At 40.6% G+C, this 27,941-nt stretch overlaps 1 protein-coding gene across 1 annotated transcript; it reads left to right on the plus strand.

The window, feature by feature from the left end:
- The first annotated feature begins 370 nt into the window (after positions 1 to 370).
- LOC123627268 (coiled-coil domain-containing protein 144A-like) lies at positions 371 to 27,750 on the plus strand. The gene is made up of 6 exons (XM_045536739.1): positions 371 to 405; positions 3,686 to 3,779; positions 4,422 to 4,588; positions 6,506 to 7,462; positions 16,703 to 16,993; positions 27,517 to 27,750. Exons 3-6 carry the CDS (start codon positions 4,532 to 4,534, stop codon positions 27,733 to 27,735), a joined length of 1,524 nt encoding a protein of 507 aa, XP_045392695.1. The 5' UTR covers positions 371 to 405; positions 3,686 to 3,779; positions 4,422 to 4,531; the 3' UTR covers positions 27,736 to 27,750.
- The last annotated feature ends 191 nt before the right edge of the window (positions 27,751 to 27,941 follow it).

The following is a 27,941-nucleotide window of genomic DNA, read 5'->3' on the forward strand; positions in this document are numbered from 1 at the left end:
AATGTCAGTTTTACTGTAACGCGTGAAAATAGCAGAAGCAGTAAATCAGTGAATATCTCTGAGATTTTTCCATGCATAAATACTGTTATAAAGGCACCAGTTAAGATATGTGGTTTCAAATGTAACAACCATTTCCTGTAATTAGTTTTCTTTTCTTGTATTCCTTCATACGGCCTAGCTTTTGTTCTTTTAATCTGCATCAATTCTGAAATAATTTTTTGCTATTAATTTTATTGCATCTAAATAAAAGTGAATGGCAGTAGACTTATGTAGGTATTTGAAACATACAGTCAAACATGTTCTCATAAATGACTCTGTGAATGACATTTTACAGCTAAGATGTCCTTGTTAACGTCTGGACCGAAGGAAGAGGAAGCGTCGTCACCTTGGGATTGGGATTCGGAGGTACTGTGTTTTGTTGTTGTTGTTGTTATGCTGTTAAAATCTAAGCATTGAGTGAAGTTAAAATCCAAGAAGGGGTAGTGTGATGTCACAGTCTGACCTCTGCATTTGCATAAAAGGGCTGATCGTCTTACCATTTTCAGCTTATAATGGTGTGCTAAGCACATGACAGCTGTACAGTATAATTCTGCTCGTTTGCTGCATTTTTTTAAGAGGCCATCATACTGTAGGGTAAAAAATAAGGCTTAGAAGTGGGAAAGAATCAATTTGGGCTTTGAAGTATGTTGACCTACAAGCTAAAGAATTCTTCCGGGTCAAGCTGTGGCCAAATGTTAAATTGCATGGTACATGTGAACGTGTGAAAGTCCAATGACATTCAAAGAGAAAGAGTTTGGAGTAGCATGTTTTGGAAGCTGGAATTAACAAAGATAGTGCCTGAAACCTGAAGATTTTAAAATGTTGGATAGTCAAGTCAAGATGTTGAGGAAACAGGAGATGGAAAAGTGTGGGGAATAGTAAATACGTGAGAATTTAATAACAGCAATTCTATTTAGTGATATTTTGATGAGTAGAATTTGTTTTCAAAAACAAAATGCGCTAAATATATTTGTGGCTGCTGTGCTTTTACAAGGGTAAGTAGGAACTAGTGACGCCGTATATAGTAAGGGGACAGCTGTGGAAAGAGCTTGACCTCTTAGATAGAAGCAGCTGCTGCACAGTGGTACCTGGACGGAGGAGAAGGCAGGTGACATGTTAGCATCCTGGTTATGTCACTGATTACACTAGGCATGAAATCTGCAGGAACTGCCAGGGCTGTGCCAGCAGCGGTGGACAGAAGAGGGAGGGAGGAGCAAGATGAGAAGGGTCTAAAAGAATGAGACCTGCCATTCTTGACACCTGTGTCTCAAGGAGCCCTTCTGGGATTCGGTGCTGTCCTCTCACATGTAGGCAGCCTGCCCAGAATGTGCCAGCTGTGAGATCGCTCAGGTCCCCGAGATTCACTGGTGCCCTCTGGCTGCTGCAGTCTGAGTGGGTTGTGTAGCACATTTGTGTCAGTTCCAGTGAAATGAAAACTGAAGGGCTGAAGCTCCCTGGGCAGCACAGAGGCACACAATGGGTGCGAAAGCAGTATGGTGCCCACCAGGTGGGCTGTGGTCTGTGGGGAGGGAGAAGGACCTCCAGGGTGCCAGCGGCCTTGTGCTCTGTGCTCAGGAAGCTCCCAGTTCCCTGAGGGCAGCTTCGAGCGTTGTTAAATCTTAAAAAGCGATGATCTGACTTTTCACTCTCACCTCTGTATATATATATAGAAGGAATTATTTTCTTACATTTTCACCTCATTATTAAGAAAGTAATTGTGTTCTAAGTATGTTAGGGCTGCATGATGCAATTCTGCCAGTTTATAGCATTCCTTTGTGCAGGCAGTATAGTGCAACAAGTAAGGCTTAGAAGTGACAGGGAATTAATTTGGTCTCTGAACTATGTTTGTCTGTAACCTGTAGAAAAATTGCAGGTCACCCCATGGCCCGATGTCAGATTGTTTGGTTCTTCTGGATGTGTGAGGGGCCTAATTACCCTCAGAGAGAAACAGTTTGGATGAGAATTTTTTGCAACATGAAAGTTCAAATGATAATACTTGATACATGAAGGTTTTAATGCATTTGGATATTCTAGTTTCGGTCTGCAAGGACCATTTCAGGAGAAGGAAATGTATGGGTAATAGTAAATATAGGAGTGTCATAGTAACATTTTGGTTTAGTGATGTTCAGGTAAGTAGAATTCATTTTCAAGAGTAGAATGCATTGAATATATTTGTGGCACCCATGCTTGAAATAATGACAATGTATAGTAAGGGCACAAGTGTGGAAAGAGGTGGAAATGGCCTGACCTCTTAGAAGCAGTTGTTGCACAGTGGTACCAGCACTCAGTGGGAGTCAGAAGATAGGTTAGTGTCTTGGTTGTATCACATACTGTCCCTGGAATAGTGGAAAAAATGATTCATCCTCTTGGACCTTTAGTGACCTCATTCTTAAAAGTCATACTAATATCTACCTTGTATGTATGGGTGATGAATAACTGTGATAAGAAATGTGAAAACAGTTTTTAACTGAAAGTGTGTATACAAAAGTAAGGTCAAATGATCACACTGGTGTTCAGTGAGTTAATAAATATCAAGGGTGTTTTTTGTAAATCTGAAAGCAGTAGCATCCAGAAAAGAATTGGGAAGTTAGAACGGGCATGTGGCTTGTTAGTCTGGGGTATGTTAAGTTTCAGCAGACTATTACTGGAGATGTGCTATAGGAATATAGTGATTTGGCACTTGATAACCCTCCAGATAGGATTTTACAAGTGTTGACCTTGAATAAATTCCTGTTACTGAGTACAGATTATGTGCTTAGTGGTTAGATGCTGAATGTACAAGATGAACTCTGTTACTGCAGTGGTAGGAATAGAAAAGGTAGTAAGCAAAAACCATTTGATAGTCCTTATTAAGTGCTCCATATAAAGAAAACAGAGAAGGTTAGGTTAGACAATATTAAAGAGGTTCGTAGTTAGGGTGGAGCTGGGAGTGAGAGTGTAATTCTGTAGTCAGAGAAGATTTCTCTGAAGGTGACATTTAAATGGCCAACTTTCACATGGTTGAAGAAGGAACCAGCCATGTGAAAGTCTAGGAGGACAACATTGTGCACAGAAATCAGTGGATCACATTTCATCATTTTACCTGTAGGATCCTGGAATGACCAGGAAGCAGGAAGAGGGTAACCATCATCATCATCATTTTTATTGACATATTCCAAAGTTCATATCATGCCAAGTGTTCTGTTTTAACACTAAAATGTTTCTAGAATTAGAAATATTTTAAATTCTTAATGCAGAGTGTATTATAGCAAATGTGTTTTATATATATGTATATATATATGTTTTTTTTTTTTTAGTTGACTTTTTTGGTGGGGAATGCAAAGTCGAGTTAGGCATTTTGAAGTTAGTTCTTTGTTAAAATATTCACATGAGTTAATATTTTGTCCAGAAATCTGTTTGCTTTGGCATTCTGTGCTTGGATTACAGAGTCAATATCCCATATGAAGATGAGAGGTAAACTTTATCTAGAGAGCATAGATGAAGTATTCTATTGAAACGTTTTAATTTTCAATAGATATTTCTCCTTTTAGATCTGACTGGGTTTAAAATAGGAGATTCAGATTTTTTTTTTTAGAACATGATGGAAGTCTTGATGAAACTTCTTTTTTTTTTTATTGAAACTCATTATTGATATAAATTTTGACAGAGTATCTCAAAGAGTCCTCTACAGAAGGATGTTGGTCCTTCATCTAGGGCTGTAGATCAAAAAGGAAGAAATACAGCAAATGGACAAATAGAAGGTAAGAACCATATTTGTAAAAAAAAAAAAAAAAAGTCATTTGGAGAACATTTGTTTAAAAACATGAGCCCTGATCTAGTCTACCAGGCCAAAAAAAAAAAAAAAAAATCACCTATTAAGATACCTAGTAAGGAAAAGGAGAAGTGAAATGGTGACACATTGTAGATCTTCTCAGGTGCTAGCAACAGATGAAATTGAGAATGTCAGTGAAAGGAGCTGAATCGTTAGTTCCATTTCAAGATGGTCTAAGACCTGGGGGAAGTCAGGAAATAAGGAGGAGGCAAGGAGTCAAAGAGGAAATGAAGACTGAGGAAGGCAAAGAGTACAGGGAGTATGCGAAGGAAGGAGAAAAAGGAGGATGTAAAAGAAAGTGGTCAAATAAAATAATTCTTCAGAAAATGGAAGAACAGGGGATTAGAAAGGTGGGACGAATATAAAGTGAGCGTCCAGTGCCAAAACCTGACAGAGAAGTAGAGCAAAATTTTCCCATTCTACCTGTCCTCCTCCTGTTGTGAAGGCGTTGATGGTTGAGGCCCATGATCCTGCAGAGCTCCTTTTTCCCTACCATAGAGCAATACAAGCAGATACGGTCGGCTATCCATGGGTGTAATTTAATGTCATGCAAAATGTTGTGACTTCATAGGTTCATATCATGAAAATTTGAGTTCTTCACCACACAGTGACAGAGCATCAAAAGTATATCTAAAAGAAGAATTACGGCAAGATACGCAAAAGTTTAAGAATGAGGTAGACATGTTACAAGTAGAATTACTGTCTGTGGAGAAAGAAAAAGGTCTGCCTGAAAAAGAGGTAGGGGTTCACTTACTGCTACTCTTTGTTTTTTCTCTTGATCAGTTCTTGATCCATTTTGATTTTCTACTTATGATATGAAAAGCTCATATGTAAAATAGGGTTTTCCATATATGTAATTGTGTGTAGAAATAGATTATTTCTGCTATGTACATGATTGGATTTCAGGAAAAGTTTCTCATAATCATTATTTCTTCATCAACCTAACTCCCTCTATCAGTCTCCCAGGTGGCATAAGGACTGGGAAACTACTAATAATTTGGCGGTATACCATGTGACCACCTGCACCAGGATAAGCATAAAGAAAATTGATAAAACTATCTATTAATAATGAGCTCTAGGGTCCCCCTCACCCCATTTACTGAAAGATGAATTGCATTCATGGAAAGAACACAATGGGAATACATTGGGAAGGACGCAGTGACTGAGAGGAGATACAACTGTGTCTAACCTTGAGAGTTGCAACAAATGTGGCCAGCCCAATGAATCTCTGAATGTGCTTTTATGTGTGCAAGTTGATCAGTTAAGTCAAACTTTTGGAGCTTATAATTCCATCATGACCACTTTAAATATTTTGGGCAATAAATACACACAACTTCCACATATTTATTTCAAAATCACCACTCTCAAATGTTTCTGTTGAATAGGAACTTTATATTATGTTGTTTAATGAAGTATGGTTAGATTTTTCATATATGATTTTATAAGTAGCATAAATGCTCAGCCAAAAATTTAGTATTTGACTCCAGAGTAGAAAGCTGAGTTCTCGACATTGAGTTTCAGTGGTAGACAAAAATCTGGAGACATTTCTTCTTTAAAAGTAAAAGTAGAAGAGGCCTCCCACCCCGCCCCTCTACGTCCAAGGCATTATATTACTTTGACAAAGTCACACCTTTAATTTATCTGACAAATTTGGTGAATTTCTCTGATAATTTATGTGACTCAGCATGATGGCATTGCTTCGTCTCTTTTGGTGCCATAAAATGCTAGGTAATACCACTTTAGGAATACCACTTTTGGAGGAGTCATTTCATCTTTCTTGGTTTTACTGCCATTATCAGTAGATAAGGGAGGTGAAGCAGGTAATTACTCATGCTGTACATTCTCCATCCATAAATTTTTATGTCTATTGAATATGGAATTTGGGGAGCATCTCATTTTTCAGAATTCCGCACTGGCAACTCAGCAGTTACACTCTGCCCCTTGTGTTGTGGCAAACTTGGTTGATATATTTCAGTGAACACCATCATTTGTTTTGAGATCCCAGGATCCAGATAAGCGTAGAATGATAAAAGGAAGTGGGGAAAAGAATAAGCTGAGTGCAGAAGGGGGAAAGCTTCCTTTGTTGTCATGAAGCCCCACAAGGTCACATTCTCTAAATCTGGCTATTTAGTGGAAAATCTAGGTGATAGCAAAAGAAGACTATACAAATGTTAGAAAAGTAGAGTATCTATAGAATATTCCCAGGAAAAAGGAACGTAAAGAACTTTGGGAAATTTTATCTGTCCAAAGATAGGCAGACCTAAGGCTCTCACCATGGGGGTAGTATAAGGTTAGATATTAGAGTGCAAACCCAATTTTTAAATGTAGTCAAATTTATGAATCTTTCATTCTATGCCTTTGGGTTTGTTGTAATTCAGGGAAAGGTTTTTCCAGTTCTGAGATCCTTAAAAATCTGGTAGTGGTTTCTTTTTTACTTTCATGGATTAATTGTTTTCAAATAAATTTTTGATCCTGTGGGAATTTATGCTCTATAAGGTTGGAGGGTTTGCTCCAACTTCTTTTCCAGTTGTATATCCACTTATTGCAACCCTTTCATTGTATAAATGGACAGGTTATCTTTTAATTTCAGAGGAAATCATGATAGATAGGTCCTTGTATTGAGAGATAGCTAAAAGCTTCCTTGGTTTTCCATAGATTTCTCATAGCCAAGAAAGAGAAAAAGATCTACTCCATAAGAATCGCATGTTGCAGGAAGAACTTGCCATGGTGAGAATGGAGAGAGACAAAATTAAAAGTCAGAATGAAGAAAATGAAAAGAAATATCTAAAGGACATGGAAATTATGAAAGAAAAGTATGATGACGTTTACATGACTCTACTGCTGAATTTGGAAACATTAACTAAAACTGTGTCTCAGTATGGTGAGAAGCTTTGTGTTCTCACAGCTGAGAATGCAATGCTAAAGTGTAAACTGGAGAGTGAAACACAAAACAAGGAAAGACTGGAAGAAGAACTTGCCTCATGCCATTCCAGACTGACTGCCGCTACACGTGATCTTGATGAAAGTGAGACATCAAGAAAACACCTAGAGCTTGCTTTCTACACAGCAAGACACAAGTGGGATCACTTACAAGACAAAATGAATTTTTACATGTCGAATCTAAAAGAAAACAATGAGATTCTTTCTGAAAAACTTTCTAAAGCAGAAAGTAAGATCGATAGCCTGGAAACAGAGCTCCATCACACAAGAGAGCTCCTCCGAGAAAAAACGTTGTTTTTAGAAGTTGTACCAAGAGACCTAAGGCAAACACAGCGCCAAACGAAGGAAATAGAACAAACGTATGGCAGTGACCAAAGCAAAGTGAATCCACACATGGGCAAGCAGGAATCTCTAGAGCAGAGATTCTGTGAACTACAAAGAGAAAATATGTTGCTTCAACAGCAACTACATGCTGCTCACAACAAAGCTGCCCAGAAAGACGAGACAGTAACCAATATCCAGGACCAGCTTCAGGATATTGTGAAACAAAGTCAAGCTGGCAGTGACAAGCAAAGTCTGCTTCTAGAAGGAAAACTTCAGGAGCTCACCAATGAATGTGATCATTTAAAAGAAACAATGTGTCATTTGGAAAAAGAGTCTGCAGAAAGAACAGTAAGTACACAGAATGGTAAATGTTTTTCAAATCTCCTGAAAGAAAATTGCAAATAATATTTCATTGTGGGTAAGTGTTGAATCCAGCTGGATTCAAAAATATCTAGAATGATAAAAGTATTTGCTCTGTCAGTGTAGAAACATACCTTGTTTCCAGCAAATAGATGGGAGAGATGCTGTTCTTTGAGGAAAGACATCACGTCACCTTCGAAATTCTAAGAGGTTAAGCTACAAATTGTCAGTATAGACTAACATTAATAGTGCAGACTTACACTGTGTAAAATGCAATTTCAATGTCTTTATGTTGCCCCATTTTAACACCATGATGAAGCAGATACATGGAAATGTTTATACCTGAAATGAGTATTATGAAATTAAGATTCAGTGAAGTGGGTTACTCTGACCATTAAATTTAGATTCCAGAGATGAACTGAAATGTACTGCTGTATCTTGTAATACTTTGACTTCAGTAGCTTTTTATATGTTTTAGTTGGCATAATTTTATTTTAATTCATGTCTGTTTGACTTATATCTGAAAATATTTCAATTTGAAATGATGTACTGTTTATGACCTATCAATTCTTCAACAGCAGTTTACTTTTATTAAATCATAAGATGGTAGTAACACTCAGCAGAAACCAATCAGGCGGGTGGGGAGAGGAGGGGACACGTAAATTCGCAACTAAAGGGTACAGTGCACGCTGTCTCGGTGACGGGCACACTTATAACTTCGACTCAAATTGCACAAAAGTAATTCCTGTAACCACAGCATTTGTACCCCCGTAATACTCTGAAATTTAAAAAAAAATCATAACATACTACTGAATTTTAGCAAAACCATAGTTGATTTACTCTTCTCAGTGTTATTTTTTATTTGCTTTGTATATTTTTACACATAATTTGCTCATAATTGTCATTTCAAAGCTCAATCACTATGATTTGGAAATAACTTTGTCTAGTATAAAGATAACTATAGCTATCTGTGATTTGTGAGTTTGGCATTGGATCCCCATTTTCAGACTAATGAGGTGTGGCAGGATTCACATCTAGTGGGGATGGAGTGAGTAGGGGAGAGAGATAGGAGCTGAAGTCAGGGAGTAGGGTGGAGGCCAGGTATGTTAGGACCTTGAAGGCTGTTGGAATTTTGCTTTTACTCTGACAAAGGAATCTATGGGAAGGATTTGAGCAGGCAATTGAATATGTGAGGAACTCTGAGGTTGATTTAAGCTTCTGATAAAAAAGAAGGAAAGCATTTTACAATGTAGAATCTCCTACCCCCATCGGTCCCTCCCACATACCCATTTCTTTTTGAGACTTCATTAGATCGTGGAACATTGCAAATTCCTCAGGGGACAAGTGACTAGTGGGCTGAATCTGTTGATTAAGTAACAGGATAGCAATTTGGCAGGAAGCTGACACTTTCTGTGATCTCAACTGAATTCAGTCATAAACAGGAATGTGTACACATGAGGAAAAGAAGGTGAATCAGTATATGTGGTGATATTTTTCAAAGTATGTATGTTAGAGTTAGATATTCTTAACGTGATTTAATAATAAGGTGATTTATAAAATGAGGTAAGAAAAATATCAGGTACTTGTGAGACATCTACAAGAACTGGCTACTACCTTGAAAAAACAACCAAGGCCAGAGGCTTTTGTAGAGGTTTCACCGTGTCACGTTAATTTAGAAGATGGGACAGGTTCAAAGAAGAAAATAGATCAAATCAAAAGTCAAGTATGTATGAAATGTAACATGTCAACAGTTCATCTATAGCTGGTTAAGTAACATAAAGTGTTTATGATAGTGATTTCAGTGTGTAGCTTTCATTTGTATTTTTATTATAATTGATTTTATTACAGTTATATATCTTTACATGCATTTATTTTCTAAACTCTGTCATTCAGCCATTTTTTCTTAGAATTGCATATGGTTTTTCTCATAACATCTTTAGGAAAATTCAGAATTAAACATCATTCCTCACAGAAGTTGAGAGTCTTTTTTGTTGTTGTTGTTCAACTGTGATCTTTAGTGATTTCACTATTGCTATGGTGAGGGAAGCCTGATTAACCAAGAGGATAATGTTTCATGGAATGTTCCATAATATTTTCTGATTTCCCATTTTCAGTTTTGAGAACGGACACAGGATCTGTGTATATGTCTTTCATGGATTTCGGGGTAACTTGGGTTTTTTTGTATTGCTTGTTTTTTGAGACAGAGTCTCACTCAGTCACCCTGGGTAGAGTGCTGTGCATCAGCATAGCTCACAGCAACCTCAAACTCCTGGGCTCCAGCGATCCTCCTGCCTCAGCCTCCTGTGTAGCTAGGACTACAGGCACTTGCCACAATGCCCGGCTATTTTTTTTTTCTTTCCTTTTTTTTTTTTTTTTTTGAGACAGAGACTCACTCTGTTGCCCAGGCTAGAGTGAGTGCCGTGGCATCATCCTAGCTCACAGCAACCTCAAACTCCTGGACTCAAGCAATCCTCCTGTCTCAGCCTCCTGAGTAGCTGGGACTACAGGCATGCGCCACTATGCCCGGCTAATTTTTTCTATATGTATTTTTAGCTGTCCATATAATTTCTCTCTATTTTCAGTAGAGATGGGGTCTCGCTCTTGCTCAGGCTGGTCTCGAACTCCTGAGCTCAAACAATCCGCCCGCCTCGGCCTCCCAGAGTGCTAGGATTACAGGCATGAGCCACCGCGCCCGGCCGCGGCTAATTTTTTGTTTCTATTTTTAATTGCCCAGCTCAGTTTTTCTATTTTCAGTAGAGACGGGGTCTTGCTCTTGCTCAGGCTGGTCTAGAACTCCTGACCCCAAGTAATCCTCCCGCCTCAGACTCCCAGATTACTAGGATTAGAGGCATGAGCCACCGCACCCGGCCTATTTCAGGATAACTTGTATGGAAAGGCTATCTTTAGTGTTCTCCAAAATGCAAATATTTAGGCTGATTTACAAACTGTTTCAAAACGTAGACATTTCCTTCACCTTCCTTTCATTTACATGGTTTGTAAAAGCACAGAAGAAAAAAAGAATGAAATTAGGTCTTTCCCAGCAACATGGATAGAACTGGAGGCTATTCTCTTCAATGAAATAAGAGAAAAATACCACATGTTCTCACCTGTAAGTGGGAACTATATCATGTGTACATGTAAACATAGAAAGTGGAATAACAGACATTTGTAGATTCAGAAGGGATTGAGGGGAGTCAGGGGTGAAATGTTATTTAATGGGTACAATAAACACCATTCAGGTGATGATTACATTAAAAGCCCAAACTTCATTCATATCTACACAGTATATCAATATCACAGAACTACACATGTATGCCCTAAATATATAAAAAGAAAAACATTGTCAAAAAGCATAGAAATATTAAGATCATATATAGTATGCACATGTAAAATAGAGAATTAAGGAAATATTGGGATATAATACACATACCATACAGTTCACTCATTTAAAGAATAAAAGTCACTGTCTCTCAGTATCCCCACAGAGCTGTGTAACCATGACCACAGTCCATTTTAGAATATTTTCATCACCCTAAAAAGAGACTCCATAGCCCTTAGCCACTCACCCATGTCCCTCCACCTTCTGCTTCCTAGGCAACCATCTTCTAATTTTTGTCTCTGCCAACTTGTTTGTTGTGGACATTTAATAAACATAGAGTCATAGAATGTGTCATACTTCATGACTGGCTTCTTTCCCATAGCCTCATGTTTCAGGGGTCGTGTGTGTTGTAGCACATATCAATACTTCCTTTCTATTTTAGTTGAGTACTATTTGCTTGTATGGTATACCAGTTACCCACTCATCGGTTGCTGGACATTTATGTCGCTTCTGCTTTGGGGCTGTTTTGAATAATGCAGCTATGAAGATTCATTTCCTAGTTACTATGTGGACATATGTTGTCATTTCCCTGCCACAGGATTTTATCCTCAGAGTTCTTTGGGCTGGAGTCACCATCTCTCTGCCTCACTCATGCCATCCTTTCTGCCTTTTCAGTTTCTGTTCATCTAGCCTCATTTATTCAGACCCGGCACACAATTTCCCCTTCTCTGTGAAGCTTTCCCTTGCTGACTTTACACTTCAGCACTTGTGGTCTAGTCTGTGCAGAACAATCTAGCTCTTAATTTTACATTGCTTTTACTTTTTCTCAGAGTTCCCTGGCCACTCCCTAGCTTAGATTCAGGGCTTGGGAGAGTCAAGGTGCTTTCTCCTGGTGTGGACGGTATGATTCCCCAGCGGGAATGTGGAGCTCAGAAAGAAACTCATCCTCACCTGCATCGTGGATCCACTCCCCGTGTTCAGCCACTCCTGGCCCTGTGAGCTGCTTATCTTTCTTGTCCTTCCCAGAATTTGGAGTATTTTTTTTGCTTTTCTATTGAACTCTCATGTTGCCTCTTGGATAATATACTCAGGATGTGGTTGCCTACACGCTCTTTTGGTTCGTCTAGGTGGATAACGTGTGCTGGTAATGCTTCTGGTCAGCCATCTTGAAAACAATTGGATCAGTTCTTAATGTCTTAACTGCTGATTCATATTCCGTTGTTTAGACACACAGGCATTTTATGTATCCATTCATCACTTGATGGCCCTTTGGGTTGTTTCCATGTTTTGGCTATTATGATATTAGTAATGCTGCTAGGAACTTTCATGTTCAGTGTTTGTGTTTACGTATCTTTGCAATTCTCTTGGTTGTATACTCCTGAGTTGAATTGCTGGATCATAGGAAATTAGATCCAGCATAGAGATTAATGATCTCCGCTTAATCTTTTGAGGAGCTACCAATCTGTTTTCCAAAGTGGCTGCACCATTTTCCATTCCCATCAGCATTGTATGAGGGCTCTACTTTCTCCACCTCCTTGCCAACACATATTTTCTATCTCTTTGCCCGAAAACTTTCCATCCTAGTGTGTGAAGTGATACCTCATTGTGATTTTGATTAGCATTTCCCTAATGAGTACTGATTTTAAGCATCTTTGGATGTGCTTATTAGGCATGTGTATATCTTCTTAGGAGAAATGTCTACTCTTTTCCCACTTTTAAATTGGTTTGTCTTTTTATTTCTGAATTATAAGTGTTCTTTGTATATCCTGGATACAAGGCCTTTATCAATACATGATTTTCACATATTTTCTCTCACTCTGTGGCTTGGTTTTTCACTTTCACAGAAGTTTTAAATTTTTATACAGTTGAGTGAATCTATTTCTTCTTTTGGTGTTCTGTCTTAGAAATCACCACCAAATACAGTCACAAAGATTGATGCCTCTGTGTTTTAAGAGTTTTATGGTTTTAGCTCTTCCATTTAGCTCTCCCATTTGGAGTTAATTTTTAGACATGGAAATTGGAGGGAGTCTGCCTTTAGTCTTTTGCATGTGGATGTAGAGCTTTCCCTGCACCAGTTGTTGCAAAGATGATTCTTTTCCCATTTGGGTGGTTTGTTAACCTTCTTGAAAATCAATTGGTCATAAAGGCAAGGGTTTAATTTTGAACTAACCATTCAGATTGTTGCTCTGTGTCTGTTCTTATGTCAGTACCCAGTCAAATTTCATGAGAAATTTTTTGCAATCTGTTGCATATTACCAGTTGTCTTATGTAATAGTAAAAAGTCAATGTATTGAATGTCTTCATTTTTTGCTTTTCGAAGGAGCTTATGGCCAGCTTATGCCTTGCTGACTCCACAACTTGAGTGGAAATCAGGCTTACAAAGACAGAGTCCGTTCGTTCAATTTTCTCCACTCAAACCTTTAATCTGTCACCCAGAGCCTCCCTCTTCACTCCCATTTCCATAAGTTCTTGGTCATGGGCTGTGCTGACTGAGTCTGCTATTTATTGTATTGTGTTTTATCAACTCATTATAATTCAGAGAATCATCTGTAGATTTTTATATCTAAGAAAGAAGATTAGGTCTGAGCTGTCAGCTTTTCTCACTGGAAATTAAGTTCATCCATCATCTTTCAGTTCACAGTAGCCCCTCTTTCCACCTGGTACCTGGTTCTTTAGTATAACACTGGCACTGATCCTATTCTTAGCACATGTACCCCAGAGGTGTAGATGGGTGCCAGTGGTGTCAGTGGGGTGGCTGGGTGCGTTGGTGCCTGGGCCTCCAGGTAGTGTGGCCCAGCAGCTGTGATGACAGTGGCAGGTTGGTCCTCACGCTCCCAGGTGGCACATGTGGCACCGTTTGTGACAGTAGCAATGGTGTGCCAGTCCTGAGCCCCTGGGTGGCACATTTGTGTGTGCACTGATGGTGGTGGGCAGGTCAGGGGAAGGTCAGGCGAAAGAGCTGTCAGCATTGCCCAGTTGGGAAGGCCTATCTTCCAGACCCCAGATTGTCGGGGTGGGGGTGGGCAGTAGCACTGTCCTCAGGCCCCTGAAGGTGCACCGGCCTGGGAAGGGCGGGCTGATCCTCAGGAACCTGGGTTGTGCATGTGGGCACTGGTGATGGCAGCAGCTAAAACAGGCAGGCTGGCCTTGTCTTCAGGTTCTCGTGTGGTGCATGCAGGTACCAGCCGCAGCATGTCAGGTAGGCTTGTCCACAGGATTTGGTGTGGTACATATGAGCAGGCCAGTCCTCACGTCACCTGAAGGTGTGCACAGGTGCATGGTGGCCCTGCCGTGGAGGGGGTGGGGTTACCGTCATAGGCAGTGACCACAGTCAGGTGGCCCCCAAGCTCTGGGGAGCATGCACCTAGGTTCCCTTTGTCCTTGGGCAGATTCTCTCGTGGGCCAGACCACCTATTCCTAGAGATAGAGGGTGCTATGTGAGCTAGAGTTTTGGGGACCCAGCCACGCCTCTTGGTCCAGGTGGTGCACGATGCTATAACCCTCTAGGAGAATGTAAGGAGCTGTCAGCGGGGCTCCAGGCATGTGCACATGCAGGGGCTGCAGGACCACAGGGTAGGTGGAGCTTAGCCTGGTGGGGCCTGGGTGCTTACAGTGCAATATCCTGCAGCAGCTGGGTCTCAGGGTTGAGTACGACTCAGCGTGAATTGCCTCTTGGGCACAGCCCGGTTGTGTGGGCTCCAGGCAGCTCCCTTTGTTAGATTCAGGACCTGCAAGGGCTGAGGGCTCTCCGTGGCTAGGATTGCAGGTGGCCTTGGGGGATTGTGCATCGCTGGGGATAGGGGAGTCTGTCCTGGCTCTGAGCTGATCCTGCCAGCCTGGCTGCTTTGCTTCCTTTTCATTCCTTGTTTAGGAGGGTCCCTGCTGAATTCCAGTGTTGTCTCTTAGAGGAGTTCTTCAAGGCATCTAAGCTACTTGTTCTGTGGTCCCTCTCTGTGGAGTAGTCAAGTGCTAGGTGCCTCCATCAGCCATCTTGATGACATCTCTATCTACGGGATGAGTATGAAAGAAGGTATGGAAACGTTTTTAAGCCAGGACAATCTACCCCCTGGCTGCATGCTTTTTACATTTCTCCCACTTCAAAAACACACCACTTCCTACTCACTACACCCAGAAGTGTCATTGATTGTGGCTTTACACACAGGCTGGAAGCTCAAGACCTGCCATTCCAGATGGATGTACTCAATGTATATCATTTTTGCACTATTGTAAAGTTACAAAATTATAATTTTAACCATCCTAACTCAGGGACCATCTACATATCGTAAATTGAAACGTGGACAGGCTGAAAATGGGAAACTAATATTTGAACCCAAAAAGTCCTGGATCCTTGCTATTTAATTTTCTTTAGCTTATCTCTCATGTTGATTTTACTTTAGCTGCTGTGTAGCAGCAGTGTGCTTTCTTCCAGGTTTCAGTATCATTTCTTCACTGGCCTTGACACCCTCCCTGTCATCCTGTACCAGGGCCTTCAGACTTCCACTAACAGTCTCCTGGAAGACCTTTTGGTTTTCATTCTTATTCTTGTCTAGGTCCTTGGAACATCCTCCTTCCTCCTGGTCCCAAGGGATCCTACATGTTTTAGTTGTCTAATGTCAGCACGCCCTATTTAGTATCCATGTCTGTACCAATTCTCTATTGCTGTGTAACAACCCACCTCAAAATTCAGTGTCTCCAAACAACATGATTTTGTTCACAATCTGCAGTTTTAAGCAGGGCTCAGAGAGGCCAGCTCATTCCTTCTCTTACTTGGCAACAGCTGGGGTGACGTGAAACTGGGGACTAGAATTACCTAAAGGCATGTTTGTTCACACATCTGGCAGTCAAAGCTGCCTTGTGGCTGGTACTCTAGCTGGGGTGCTCAGCTGGAGCTACAGGAGGATTCACCATGCGGCTTGGGCTTCCTCACAATATGGCGACCGTGTTCCATGGATAGGCTTCCCTAGAGAGAGCTGTCAGGTGGAAGCTAAATTATGTGTTCTAACCTAAGCTTACAAGTCACACAGCAGTTCCACCATGTTATAGTCACTAGAAACCAGTTGCTAAAGTCAGTTCATTTTCAGGAGAGGGAATTTCATGGCAGAAATGTCAAGCAGTTTGTAGACATGTTTTAAAACTATCACTTCACTCACTTTTTTAAAATCAGATAATCATTACAGCTAAAGGAAAATCATTTATTTCAACTCGGTACTGCTGAAATTCTACAAAGTATTTTTGGTGGTGGTGGTTGTTTAATGTGCTCCCTTATTTTGTCTAAAGAATCAAAAGATTATAATATAGTGCTATTGAATAAAGACATTTTTGTTCAAATGAATGGATTTTGTCACATTTATAGTGGGAGATGATTGCTTCCTAACCCCAAGGATCATCACTCCTGGGAATGTAATTCAAATGATCCTAAGACATTTGCCGTTCAGAAAAAGGCTTATGACATTAGAATGCATATGTCCAGGATTCATTAATCTGAGTCTTACTTTGAAAGTCTTTTTCTGGGAGCCATTTATTGACTCAGGCCTAAATAACTCAATAAGATATCCCTGAGACTTCTCTAGATATTCTGGGGAATAGTCATGCAAGAAGGGGCATGAGACTTTCTATTACGAGCCATTTCAAGGATGAAAGAATTGAATCAAGCATAGAAAAATCTAAGATCAAGTGCAAATGTTGTGTGGCAAAGAGGATGAGACTAAAGACTCTGTTTTTGTGATTGGTGGTGGTTTTAACTTTGGTCTTGATTTCCTGAGCAATTCAAGTGTCTGTATTTCAGGAATCTAGTACAGTATAGATAAAATTTTCTTGCAATTAACTTTATTTCAAAATGTGTTATTAGTTTTCTGTGAGGCTATTGTCAGCCTACGTCGTTACCAAACTATATTATTTTGTTCTTGCAGATTGATCAACAAAAACAAGCACTGGAATTTCCATGTTCAAAATGTGGACGTCAATATGCAAAGAATCAAGTTGTTCAGCCGGAATCGTTACCTAAGGAAATAATCCAAGAAAGATATGAGAAATTACAGACAAAGAATATGAGGTTGAAGCAAGCAATAGTAGACCTCAAAAATTACATGGAAAGGAATATGGTAGACCGTCATCAAGCTGACCAGTATAAACGGGAGATTAAAGCAAAAGCCGAACAGACTGTTGCAGAACAATTCAAAAAAATCAATCTGTTTTTGCAGGTTGGTTCATTTACCTGTGATGCACTTTCATTTATTTCATTGCAGATTATATCGTAGATATATACATTGTATGTGTTTCCTCTACTTCCCCTACGGTAATTTACTTTGTAGATTTCTAGAAGGAAATTGCCATCTGTTTCTCCCTTTAAATTTTTGTTTCCATCATCATTAGAACTAATACGGTCTTTCAGAGTAATGATTCTCCTCCTTAGAGTCATTTGATTATTAAGTCCAGTTGTCATAAAACAAGATTATTAGGAAAAGAAAAAAAACTTATGATTTAGAAATTATCCCATACTCTTGAACTGTTTTTAAGTTATATTGCTCAGGTTTTACAATTTTAAATTGATTCTATAATTCTTTGGATTATCAGATTACATGCGTACTATTTTTAAGAATGATCCAATTTTTTTCTTTGAAAAACATTGTCTTTATACTTATCATAATTGTAGTTTTTTGTCTACAAGTATCCACAGATTTACTGAGTACAATGTGGGTGGTAGATGTACTTATCTATTTTCTACATGATATTGTAATCTAATTTGATTCCAAAAAGTTGCCAGTTTTTTCTATTTCAAAATATTAGGGGTATATAAATATTTTTCTTACATGGATAGCTTTTGTAATGCTTGAGTCAGGGCTATTAGTGTGCCTATCACCCAAAGAGTGTTCATTGCATCCGTTAGGTAGGTTTTCACTCCTCTCCTCATCCCCGGTTTCCCCTGCTTGATTTCCAATGACTTTTACTTCCCTCTGTGCACATGTGTGCCCATCATTTAGTTCCAATTTATTAGAGAATGCATGTGATGTTTGTTTTTCCATTCTTGAGATACTGCACTTAGAATAACGGTCTCCAGCTCCATCCACATTGCTGAAAAAGACATTAATTCATCCTTTTTTATGGCCGAGTAGTACTTCATGGTATGTATGTGTGTGTGTGTATGTATATATATATATATATATATATATACACACACACACACACACACACACACACACACACACACACACACATATATATATATACCACATTTGTTAATCCCCTCAGGAATTGACGGGCACTTAGGTTGATTCCAGATCTTTGCAATTGTGAATTGTGCTGAAATAAACATTTTAATGCAGGTGTCTTGTTGAAAAAAACGACTTCCTTTCCTTTGGGTAGATTCCTAGTACTGAGATTGCTGGATTGAATGGTAGGTCTACATTTAGTTCTTTGAGAAATCTCCATACTATTTTCCATACAGGTTGTACTAATTTTCAGTCCTGCTAACAATGTGTAAGTGTTCCTCTCTCTGTTCTTCCAAGCCAGCATCTATTGCTTTTTTTGACTTTTTAATGAGTGCCATTCTGAAAGGGGTAAGGTGATGTCTCATTGTGTTTTTAATTTGCATTTTACTGGTGATTAGTGATGTTGAACATTTTTTTTTATTTGTTGACCATTGGTCTCTCTTCTTTTGAAAAACTTCTGTTCATGTCTTCTGCCCACTTTTTTTATTTCAGCATATTAAGGAGGTACAAATGTTTAGGTTACATATATTGCCCTTGCTTCCCCCTCCCCCCCCAGTCAGAGCTGCAAGCACGTCCATCCCCCAGACAGTGCGCATCACACTCATCATGTATGTATATACCCCTCCCCTCCCCTCTCCCATCAGGCTCGATGCCTGATGAATGTTATTTCTACATGTGCACTTAGGTGTGGATGAGTTAAAACCAATTTGATGGTGAGTACCTGTGGTGCTTATTTTTCCATTCTTGGGATACTTCACTTAGTAGAATGGGTTCTAGCTCTATCTAGGAAAATACAAGAGGTGCTGTATCACCATTGTTTCTTATAGCTGAATAGTACTCCCTGGTATACATATACCACATTTTATTAATCCACTCATGTATTGATGGGCACTTGAGTTGTTTCTGCATCTTTGCAATTGTGAAGTGTGCTGCTATAAACATTCGAGTGCAGATGTCTTTTTTACAGAATGTCTTTTGGTCTTTGGGGTAGATTCCCAGTAATGGGATTGCTGGATCAAATGGTAGATCTACTTGTATCTGTTTAAGGTATCTCCATATTGCTTTCCACAAAGGTTGCACTAGTTTACAGTCCCACCAGCATTGTATGAGTGTTCTTATCTCTCTGCATCCACGCCAACATTTATTGTTTGGGGACTTTTTGATAAAGGCCATTCTCACTGGAGATAAGTGATATTTCATTGTGGTTTTGATTTGCATTTCCCTGATGATTAGAGATGTTGAGCATTTTTTCATGTGTTTATTGGCCATCCTTCTGTCTTCTTTTGAAAAGTTTCTGTTCATGTCCTTTGCCCACTTTTTGATAGGGTTGTTTGATCTTTTTTTGCTGATTTTCCTGAGTTCTAAATAGATTCTAGTTATCAGCCCTTTATCAGATGTGTAACATGCAAATATTTTTTCCCATTCTGTAGGTTGTCTGTTTGCTCTTGCAATAGTTTCTTTGGCTGTGCAGAAGCTTTTTAATTTGATCAGGTCCCATTTATTTATTTTTGTTGTTGCTGTGATTGCCTTTGGGATCTTCTTCATAAATTCTTTGCCTAGGGCAATATCTTATAAGAGTTTTTCCAACATTTTCCTCTAGAATTCTTATAGTTTCATGCATTAGGTTTAAGTCTGTTATCCACCGTGAGTTGATTTTTGTGAGAGGTGAAAGGTGTGGATCCTATTTCAGTCTTCTATATGTGGCTATCCAGTTTTCTGAGCACAGTTTATTGAATAAGGATTCTTTTCCCCAGTGTATGTTTTTGTCTGCTTTGTCAAAGATTAAATGGCTAAATGAGGATGGTTTTATATCTGTGTTCTTAATTCTGTTCCACTGGTCTCTGTACCTGTTCTTGTGCCAGTACCATGCTGTTTTAGTTACTATAGCCTTGTAATATAGTTTGAAGTCTGGTACATTGATGCCTCCTGTTTTGTTCTTTTTGCATAGGATTGCTTTTGTTATATGGGGTCTTCTCTGGTTCCATACGAAGTGTTGAATTATTTTTTCTAGATCTGTGAGAAATGATGTTGATATTTTAATAGGGATTGCTTTGTATCTGTAGATCACTTTGGGTAGTGTAGACATTCTAACAACATTGATTCTGCGAATGCACGAGCATGGTATGGTTTTCCACCATTTTACATCCTCTGCTATTTCCTTCCTCAGTGTTTCATAGTTCTCCTTGTAGAGGTCCTGTACCTTCTTAGTTAAATATATTTCTAGGTACTTTATTTTCATTGTTGCTACTCTGAAGAGTATTGAGTCTTTGATTTGGTTCTGAGGTTGACTGTTATTGGCATATATGAATGCCTCTGATTTGTGTGTATTGATTTTGTATCCTGAGACTTTACTGAATTCATTTATCAATTCCAAGAGTCTGTTGGTTGAATCCTTTGGGTGTTCTATATATAATATCATATCATCAGCAAAGAGTGAGAGTTTGATCTCTTCTGTCCCCATTTGGATGCCCTTAATTTCTCCTCTCTTGTCTAATTGCTCTAGCAAGGATGTCCAGCACTATGTTGAACAGTGGGCATCCTTTTCTGATTCCAGTTCTAAGTGTTAATGCTTTCCATTTTTCCCCATTCAGGATGATGTTGGTTGTGGGTTTGTCATATATGGTTTGTATCATTTTTAGGTAAGCCCCGCCTATGCTTATTTTGTTAAGCATTCTTTTCATAAAAGAGTGTTGAATTTTGTCAGATGCTTTCTCTGCGTCTATTGAGAGGAACATATGGTCTTTGTTTTTGCTACTATTTATGTGGTGAGTTATATTTATAGATTTGTGTATGTTGAACCATCCCTGCATCTCTGGGATGAAGCCCACTTGGTTGTGATGGATTATTTTTGTGAGAAGCACCTGAATTCGGTTGGCTAGGGTTTTGATGAGAATTTTTGCATCTATATTCATAAGGGGTGTTGGTCTGCAGTTTTCTTTTTTTGTTGTATCCTTTCCTGGTTTTGGTATCAGGGTTATGTTGGCTTCATAAAATGTGTTGAGGAGGATTCCATCCTTCTTGATGTTGCGGAATAATTTCTGCAGGATAGGCATCAGTTCTTCTTTGTAGGTGTGGTAAAATTCCGGTGTGAAACCCCTTTAGAGTTATTTGTTTGGGGTTATTTCTTTGCCTCTTGCTGATTTGTTTTAGTTCTTTGTAGATTCTGTATGTTAGCCTTTTATCATATGTAGGATGTGCCAATATTTTCTCCCAATCTGTAGGTTGTTGGTTTTCTCTCTTATTTGCTTTGGCATGTAGAAGCTTTTTAATTTAATCAAATCCCATTTATTTATTGTGTTGTTGCTGTAATTACCTTTGGGGTCTTAGTCATAAATTGTTTGCCCAGGCCGATATCTAGAAGTGTTTTTTCTACATTTTCTTTTAGATTTTGTATGGTTTTATGCCTTACATTTAATCCTTTTATCCATCTTGAGTTAATTATTGTGAGTGGTGAGAGCAAAGGATCCTGTTTCATTCTTCTGTATGTGGCTATCCAGTTTGTTCAGCACTGTTTATTGAATAGAGCTGCTTTTCCCCAGTGTATATTGTCTGCTTTTTCAAAGATGAATTGGCTGTAGGTAGATGGTTTTATATCTGGGTTCTCTGTTCCATTCCATTGGTCTGTGTCTCTGTTTTTTTGTACCAATCTCATGCTCTTTTAGGTACTATAGCCTGGTAGTATAGTTTGAAGGCTGGTAATGTGATGCCTCCAGATTAATTCTTTTTGCTTAAGATTCCTTTGGCTCTTTGGGCTCCTTTATGGTTCCAAATGAAGTGCAGAATTATTTTTTCTAGCTCTTTATATATATATTTTTTTATTTTCTATTTCTTTTACTTCTGTTCTGACATTTGTTCTTTCTTTTCTTCCACTGGCTTTGAGTTTGGTTTTCTCTTTTTCTTCTAGTTCCTTGACATGTGCTGTTAGCTTATTAGTTTGTGATATTTCTGTCTTTTTGATGTAGGCATTGAAAGCTATGAGTTTACCCCTGAGGGATGCTTTTGGAAAATCCTATATCTTGCGATAGCTTCTGTCCCCTTTGTCATTCAGTGCAAGGGACCTTTTATTTCCATCTTAATTTCATTCTTGATCCTATAATCATTGCACAGCAGGTTGTTTAATTATCTTGTCTTTGTGTAGATTTGAGTGTTTCGCTTGTGATTGATTTCTTGTTTTATTCCACTATGGTCTAAGAAAGTACATGGTATGATTTTAATTTTTATGAATTTCTTAAGACATGTGTTGTGGCCTAAGATATGATCAGTCTTGGAGAATGTCCTATGTGCTGATGAGAAGGATGTATATTCAGTAGTTTTGGGGTAGAGTATTACGTAGAGGTCTCTTAGGCCCGTGTATTTTAGAGTCCTGTTTAAGTCCAGTGTTGATTTATTTATTTTCTGCTTTGATGATTTGTCCAGCTCTGACTGTGGGGTGTTGAAGACCATGGCAAGTACAATGCTGCTGTTTATTTCTTTGCTTAGCTCTAGTGGAATCGGCTTTGTGTATCTGGGAGCTCCTGTATTGGGGCACTTATATTTAGGATTGTTATGTCTTTTTGTTAAATTGCTCCCTCTACCATTATATAAAGATCCTCTGTGTCATTCTATAGCTTTGTTGATTTAAAGTCCACTTTATCTAGTATGAAATGTCTACACCTGCTCTCTTCTTGTTTCTGTTCATGTGGAATATTTTTTTTCCATCCTTTCACGTTGAGTCTGTATGTGTCCCTGTGGTTTAGATATGTTTCCTGGAGACAGCAGACATTTGGGTGGTGTTTTGTCAGTCATTTCACCAGACTATGTCTTTTGAGTACAGCATGCAGACTCTTAATGTTGAGTGATAGAATTGATATCTGGGTTGCTGATGGGTTTTTGCCATTTTGGGTAGTACCTTATGGTTTAGTTTTCCCTCTTGTGCTGTTATTTTATAAGAACTGTGAGTTTTAGGTTTTCTTGGGTGATCTGACACTGGTGGGTATCTATTATGCTGATTCATATACAATGCAATTCTGAGTATTTCCTGCAGGACAGGTCTGGCCAGGGCAAATTCCTTCAGTGTTTGCTTGTCTGGAAAAGACTTAATTTCTCCATCCATTGTGAAACTTAGGTTTGTAAGATTCAAAATCCTAGTCTGGCAGTTGTTCTGTTTAAGAAGATTGAAGATGGGGCCCTATTCCCTTCTGACTTGTAAAATCTCGACTGAGAAGTCTGCAGTTAGCCTGATGAGTTCCCCTTTGTAGGTTAGTTGTTGGCTTTTGTCTTCTTGCTTGCAGAATTTTCTCCTTCATTTTGATTTTGGGCGGGTTGATTACTACACGTCTTGGAGATGCCCTGTTTGCTGTGAATTTTCATGGTGTTTGATGACTGTCTTATATCTGAATGTCTGAATCTCTGGCAATACCAATAAGTTCCTCCATAAGGTCCTTAAATAGACTTTCATGCTTTTTGTTCTTTCTTCTTCTCCCTCAGGAATACCTATAATTCATATGTCAGTTTGCTTCACATCGTCTCATATCTATCTCAGTGATTGCTCAGTCTTTTTTATTCTTTTCTCTGCCTTTTTGAATGACTGGATTAGCTCCAGAGCCTTGTCTCAAGCTCTGAGATTCTTTCTTCTCCTTCTTTCTTTCTGTTTTTGAAGCTTTCTACTATTTTTTAAAATTCCCTAAATAACTCTTTCACTTCTTTATGTTCTGTTACATTCTTTCTTGTGTTGTCTCCTAAGTGACTTTTTCATTGATTTCCTGAAATATTTCTTGGCTGATTTTTGTTGGTTGTCAACTTTCTCTTCAATTCCATCCATCTTATTTGCCATCCACATTCGTAAATCCATTTCTGTCATTTTGGCAAATTACATTCTGGTTGGAGTCCAGTATTGTAGCTCCATTGTGATTGCCTGGCAGTGTCGAACGATTTCATTTTTTTCTGTTGCCAGGGTTCTGTTGGTGATTTCTTCTCATTTGACTCCTCTTCACTCGGCTCTGGGCTAATAGGTTCACAGGGTACCTGTTCTCCTTTGCTGAGAACTCTGCTGTTTACTTAGGAGAAGGGGTGGACCCTAGGTGATGCTTTTGTGTCCTAGTCTTGAATGTTGACCCATCAGAGAGGGGTGGGTGCACCGAGAGCCTGTAGAACAGCTGTTCTGTTTTGATCCATTCCCCTGCGATGGCCTCAGCTCAGGGTGGTACTGTATGATCTTCCTATGGGGTGGTGAGTTATTCCCCAGCTTATTGATGGAAGTTTGAGTTGGGGGCTGTATGCAACCCTCTCCACAGAGACTGATGCTGTAGGGGATTGCTCTACTGAGGTTCACCCAGCAGAGGTGACAGTGGCAGCTTGGAGAGGCTCTCTAGGCAGTGTCCTGGGTGAACGGGCTCTGGACATTTGCTTGATCCCAGTCCAAGAGTGATGGGTGCTCAAGGCTGTGGGATCCCTCATGAAGTGTTGGACCTTGGGGAGGTTCTGCCAGCTCACTGGCAGTGGTGAAGACTCAGGGGTTTGTTCTTGGGGCCCAGGCACAACTCTGTAATCTCAGAGGTTGTGTTGCAGGACTGGCCAGGGCCCTAGAGCCACTTGGGCAGAGCTTCAGGCCTAGGTACAGCAAGAGCCTTTGAGCTGGGTCTGGGGATCACAGGAGCAGAGGTGCACAGATGGGGGGACTGTCCGATTGGCATGGAGACTGCTGATGCTGAGCCACTTAGGTAGGGGTTTGTCCCAGCTGAAGGACCACAGAGGTTCTCCCCCTCTACCTAGATCCCACCAAGGCAGTTGTCCAAGTCTTCCCAGTTGGTTCCTGTAGCATCTGAGGCTCCTCCTATGCTCAGAACTCACACTGGGGAGTGGGGCACTCGGCTCGCTGACACAGGCACGGCACAGGGAAGCGTCAGTTCTGTATGCTCCCTCCCTGGCCCAGCAGGAGTGATGGGAAGACTCCTGCTGGAAAGCTGAGTCCTGAACAGACCTGGCTCCGTGCACCTGAGCATTCAGGGTGGTGTAAGCTATAGAAACCCAGGATCAGCAGCCACCACATCTTTGCTGTGCCTGTTCTCCAGGGCAGTGTCTCTGCACAGACTCTGCTGCAGCTCCCCATCAGTCTACAGGTCTGCAGTAGTGGAGGGAGTCCCCTCCCGGGTCAAGCCACCTGCAACTTTTATCTGCTGCTTAAAAGCAACACCCACACAGGCTGCTTCTATTCTCCCTCTTTCCCTGTTCCCAGCAGTGTACATTATATTGGGACACCCAGGTTAATTTCTGAGACAGTAGGTGTTGCTTGTGAATAAGAGTCTACCAGGCCTCGTTTGATTGAATCAGTAGATGCTGTCATGGGCTGTGCAAATTATTCTCCCTGCCAGTAGGTGGTGCTTCTAGGAAAGAGCCAGCTGCAGAGTTGTTCTCTGGGGCCTGTGGCTGGCTCAAGTCCCTCAGAGAAGTTCTCAAATGCGCCAGGCCGTGGGAGGGGACTCCTTCTTCTCCATGACAGTAGCAGTGCGTGGAGGAACCAGGCTGGACAGGGCTGAGTCAGAGAGCCTGCCTCAGGCTCAGCAGAGGCAGGTGTCAAAGGTCAGTTCCCAGGATGCTGGATAAAGCCACTAGGAAGGGACTGAAGCAAGTTATCAAACTAGAAAGGCTGCTCGTAGGAGAGGGGCCATCTGGGAATCACAGACTGGCTGTGGGAGTGGGTTTCACTCTTCTCCCTCCTTCTCTGTCCTGGTCATCTCCTTACAGCATATGGTTGCAAACGGGAGGCCGAACTTGCTCAGCTCACGAGCAGTGGTGCCGTGGGTTGGGAACTTCACTGCCTGAGGTCCTGCCTCAGTCTGAAAGTGTGGCTTTCCTGTGGGGTCAGGGGTGCTCCGCCAGTTCACTGCAGTTCTGACCCACACTGCACTCTGTTGTCAGTTCTGCCCACGTGGGCTCACTTGCGTCCAGAAGTTAGTTGTCAGATCTCCCCTCAGTGCCCCCAGACAGTCCTAGTCCTCGGGGCATGAGATCTAGTCCTCGGGGCATGAGATCTGGCCTGTGTGCCTTTCCCCTAGAGCTCCAAGTTCATTCTCTGACCGTGCCAGAGAGAATCGTGCTGGTCCCGAGTTATCCATGAAGTGCTGAAGCAGGCTAGGTACCCCTCTGCCTCAGGGTCCACCCTTCACTGCTGAGTGCCAGTGGGCGGCACCAACGAGTGCTGGTGAGCAGCTCCAGGAAGTGCAAGTGGGCAGGGAACCCCCAGAGTAGGCACCCCTGAAGGGTCCACTGAAGGCCCTCAAGGGGAAAGGTGTGGGCCCCACTGTCTGTGGACACCTCAGTGTCACGGGTGCACCAACAGAGGGGAGACAGCTGCTTTTGAGAGTTTCAGTTCAGTCACCCCTTTGGGCTGCAATCAGTGAGAGAAGGGGGAGGAAAAGAGTCTGAATGGATGAGAGCCAGTACTCCAGCCCACCATGTCTGGCTCCCTGGAAGGAAGCCCACAGGGAATTTCCAGGCTCTAGGATCACACAAATTCTCCAGGGCTCACTGCAGTCTGGGCATGAGTTGGGAGCTGTCTGTGTAGGAACAGCTGACATGAAAACTGGATGGCTGGAGCTCCCTGGGGTGGACAAAGGAACACTATGTGTGGAGAAGCAGGGTGGCACCCACCATCTCAGCTCCAGCTTGTGGCTATGGGGAGTGATCCAGAAGAGGTTAGAAGCCTGATGCTTTATTTTGTGGATGTTCCCAGTCCAGTGGTGGCAACAGCCCTTGGGCTCGTGAGGGTAGAAAAGCTCTCCAGGGGCTTGGAGGACCGCTGACCACCATAGGTGTGAGGGAAGGAGAAATGAAACCCCCTACCTGCACTCTCCACTGGGCTCTGAGCTTCCCTGGGTTGATCTCTGTGGATATCGTTTTCCTTTCTATTCTTTTCTGCAACTACTTCCTGTGAAATCTCTGACAGACTCTGGCACCTTTCCTTGTGAAATACATCTGAGTTGTGTTTTTTCCTTCTTCTCCTTTATCTGAAACAGTTTTTTCCCTGTGGGATGCTCTGGCAGCTGAAGTCTCTAGTCAGCCGACTTCCCTCTCCCCCTGAATTTTTTAATAATCCATATAGAATAATCCATTTAGTTGATATTGATGATAAATATTTTAAACTTCAGCTTCTTTGGCTCTCTGAGGCCAGATGTGGTGAATCATGCCTGTAATCCCAGCACTTAGGGAGGCTGAGGCAGGAGGGTCACTGGAGGCCAGGAGTTTGAGACCAGCCTGGGCAACATAGTGAGATCCCTGTCTCTACAAAAAATAATAAAACTACCTGGTATGTGCCTGTAGTGCCAGGTACTCAACCTGAGCCCAGGAGCTGGAGGCTGCCATGAGCTGTCTCTTCCAGCCTAGGTGACAAAGGGAGACCATGTTTCTAAAAAGGAGACAAAATAAAATAAAATGAATAAAATACTCTCTGAAGCACTGACTCTGAAGCAAAGGAAAGAAATATATAATAATTGTCCAGGTTATAATGATTAATATTGCATCATTTAAATTTGTTTCAGGCCTATGCAGCACAACGAGATAAGAGACAAGAATTAAGAGAGAAAGAAGTGGCTGCAGTAAAGCGTGAGATGGAACTGAAAGTTAAATTTCTCGAATCTAAACTCCACAAAATGAAAATGTATCAAGAATTTGATAATGTTGAATTGCAAAAGATAAGCTACTCTATGAAGTTAGAAGGAGAAGCTAAAAAATCCTTGGCATGTGGACCAGAAATGTAAGTCAAAATATGAAATCATAGAAAGTAAGCTCATTAATTTGACTTGAAAGCATAATTTTTAGTGGGACAAGTTCATGAGATTGGCGGGATGTGACAGCTAACTAGACACTATAATTCTGGAAAATGATACAGTTAAATGAACTTACCTTTAAAATGTTCATCCAGGACTCTTTGGCTCTCACTTTCTTCTGATTTTAAAACCCCTTA

Source organism: Lemur catta, chromosome 24 (genome assembly GCF_020740605.2).
Source record: "Lemur catta isolate mLemCat1 chromosome 24, mLemCat1.pri, whole genome shotgun sequence".
NCBI classification, from domain to species: domain Eukaryota; kingdom Metazoa; phylum Chordata; class Mammalia; order Primates; family Lemuridae; genus Lemur; species Lemur catta.

Bases quoted from the DNA above. Each gene is read 5' to 3' on its own strand.
- LOC123627268 (XM_045536739.1), top strand. From the start codon at position 4,532: ATGTTACAAGTAGAATTACTGTCTGTGGAGAAAGAAAAAGGTCTGCCT. The intron at 4,589-6,505 runs GTAGGGGTTCAC...GGTTTTCCATAG, and splicing joins AAGGTCTGCCTGAAAAAGAG to ATTTCTCATAGCCAAGAAAG. The intron at 16,994-27,516 runs GTTGGTTCATTT...AATTTGTTTCAG, and splicing joins AAATCAATCTGTTTTTGCAG to GCCTATGCAGCACAACGAGA.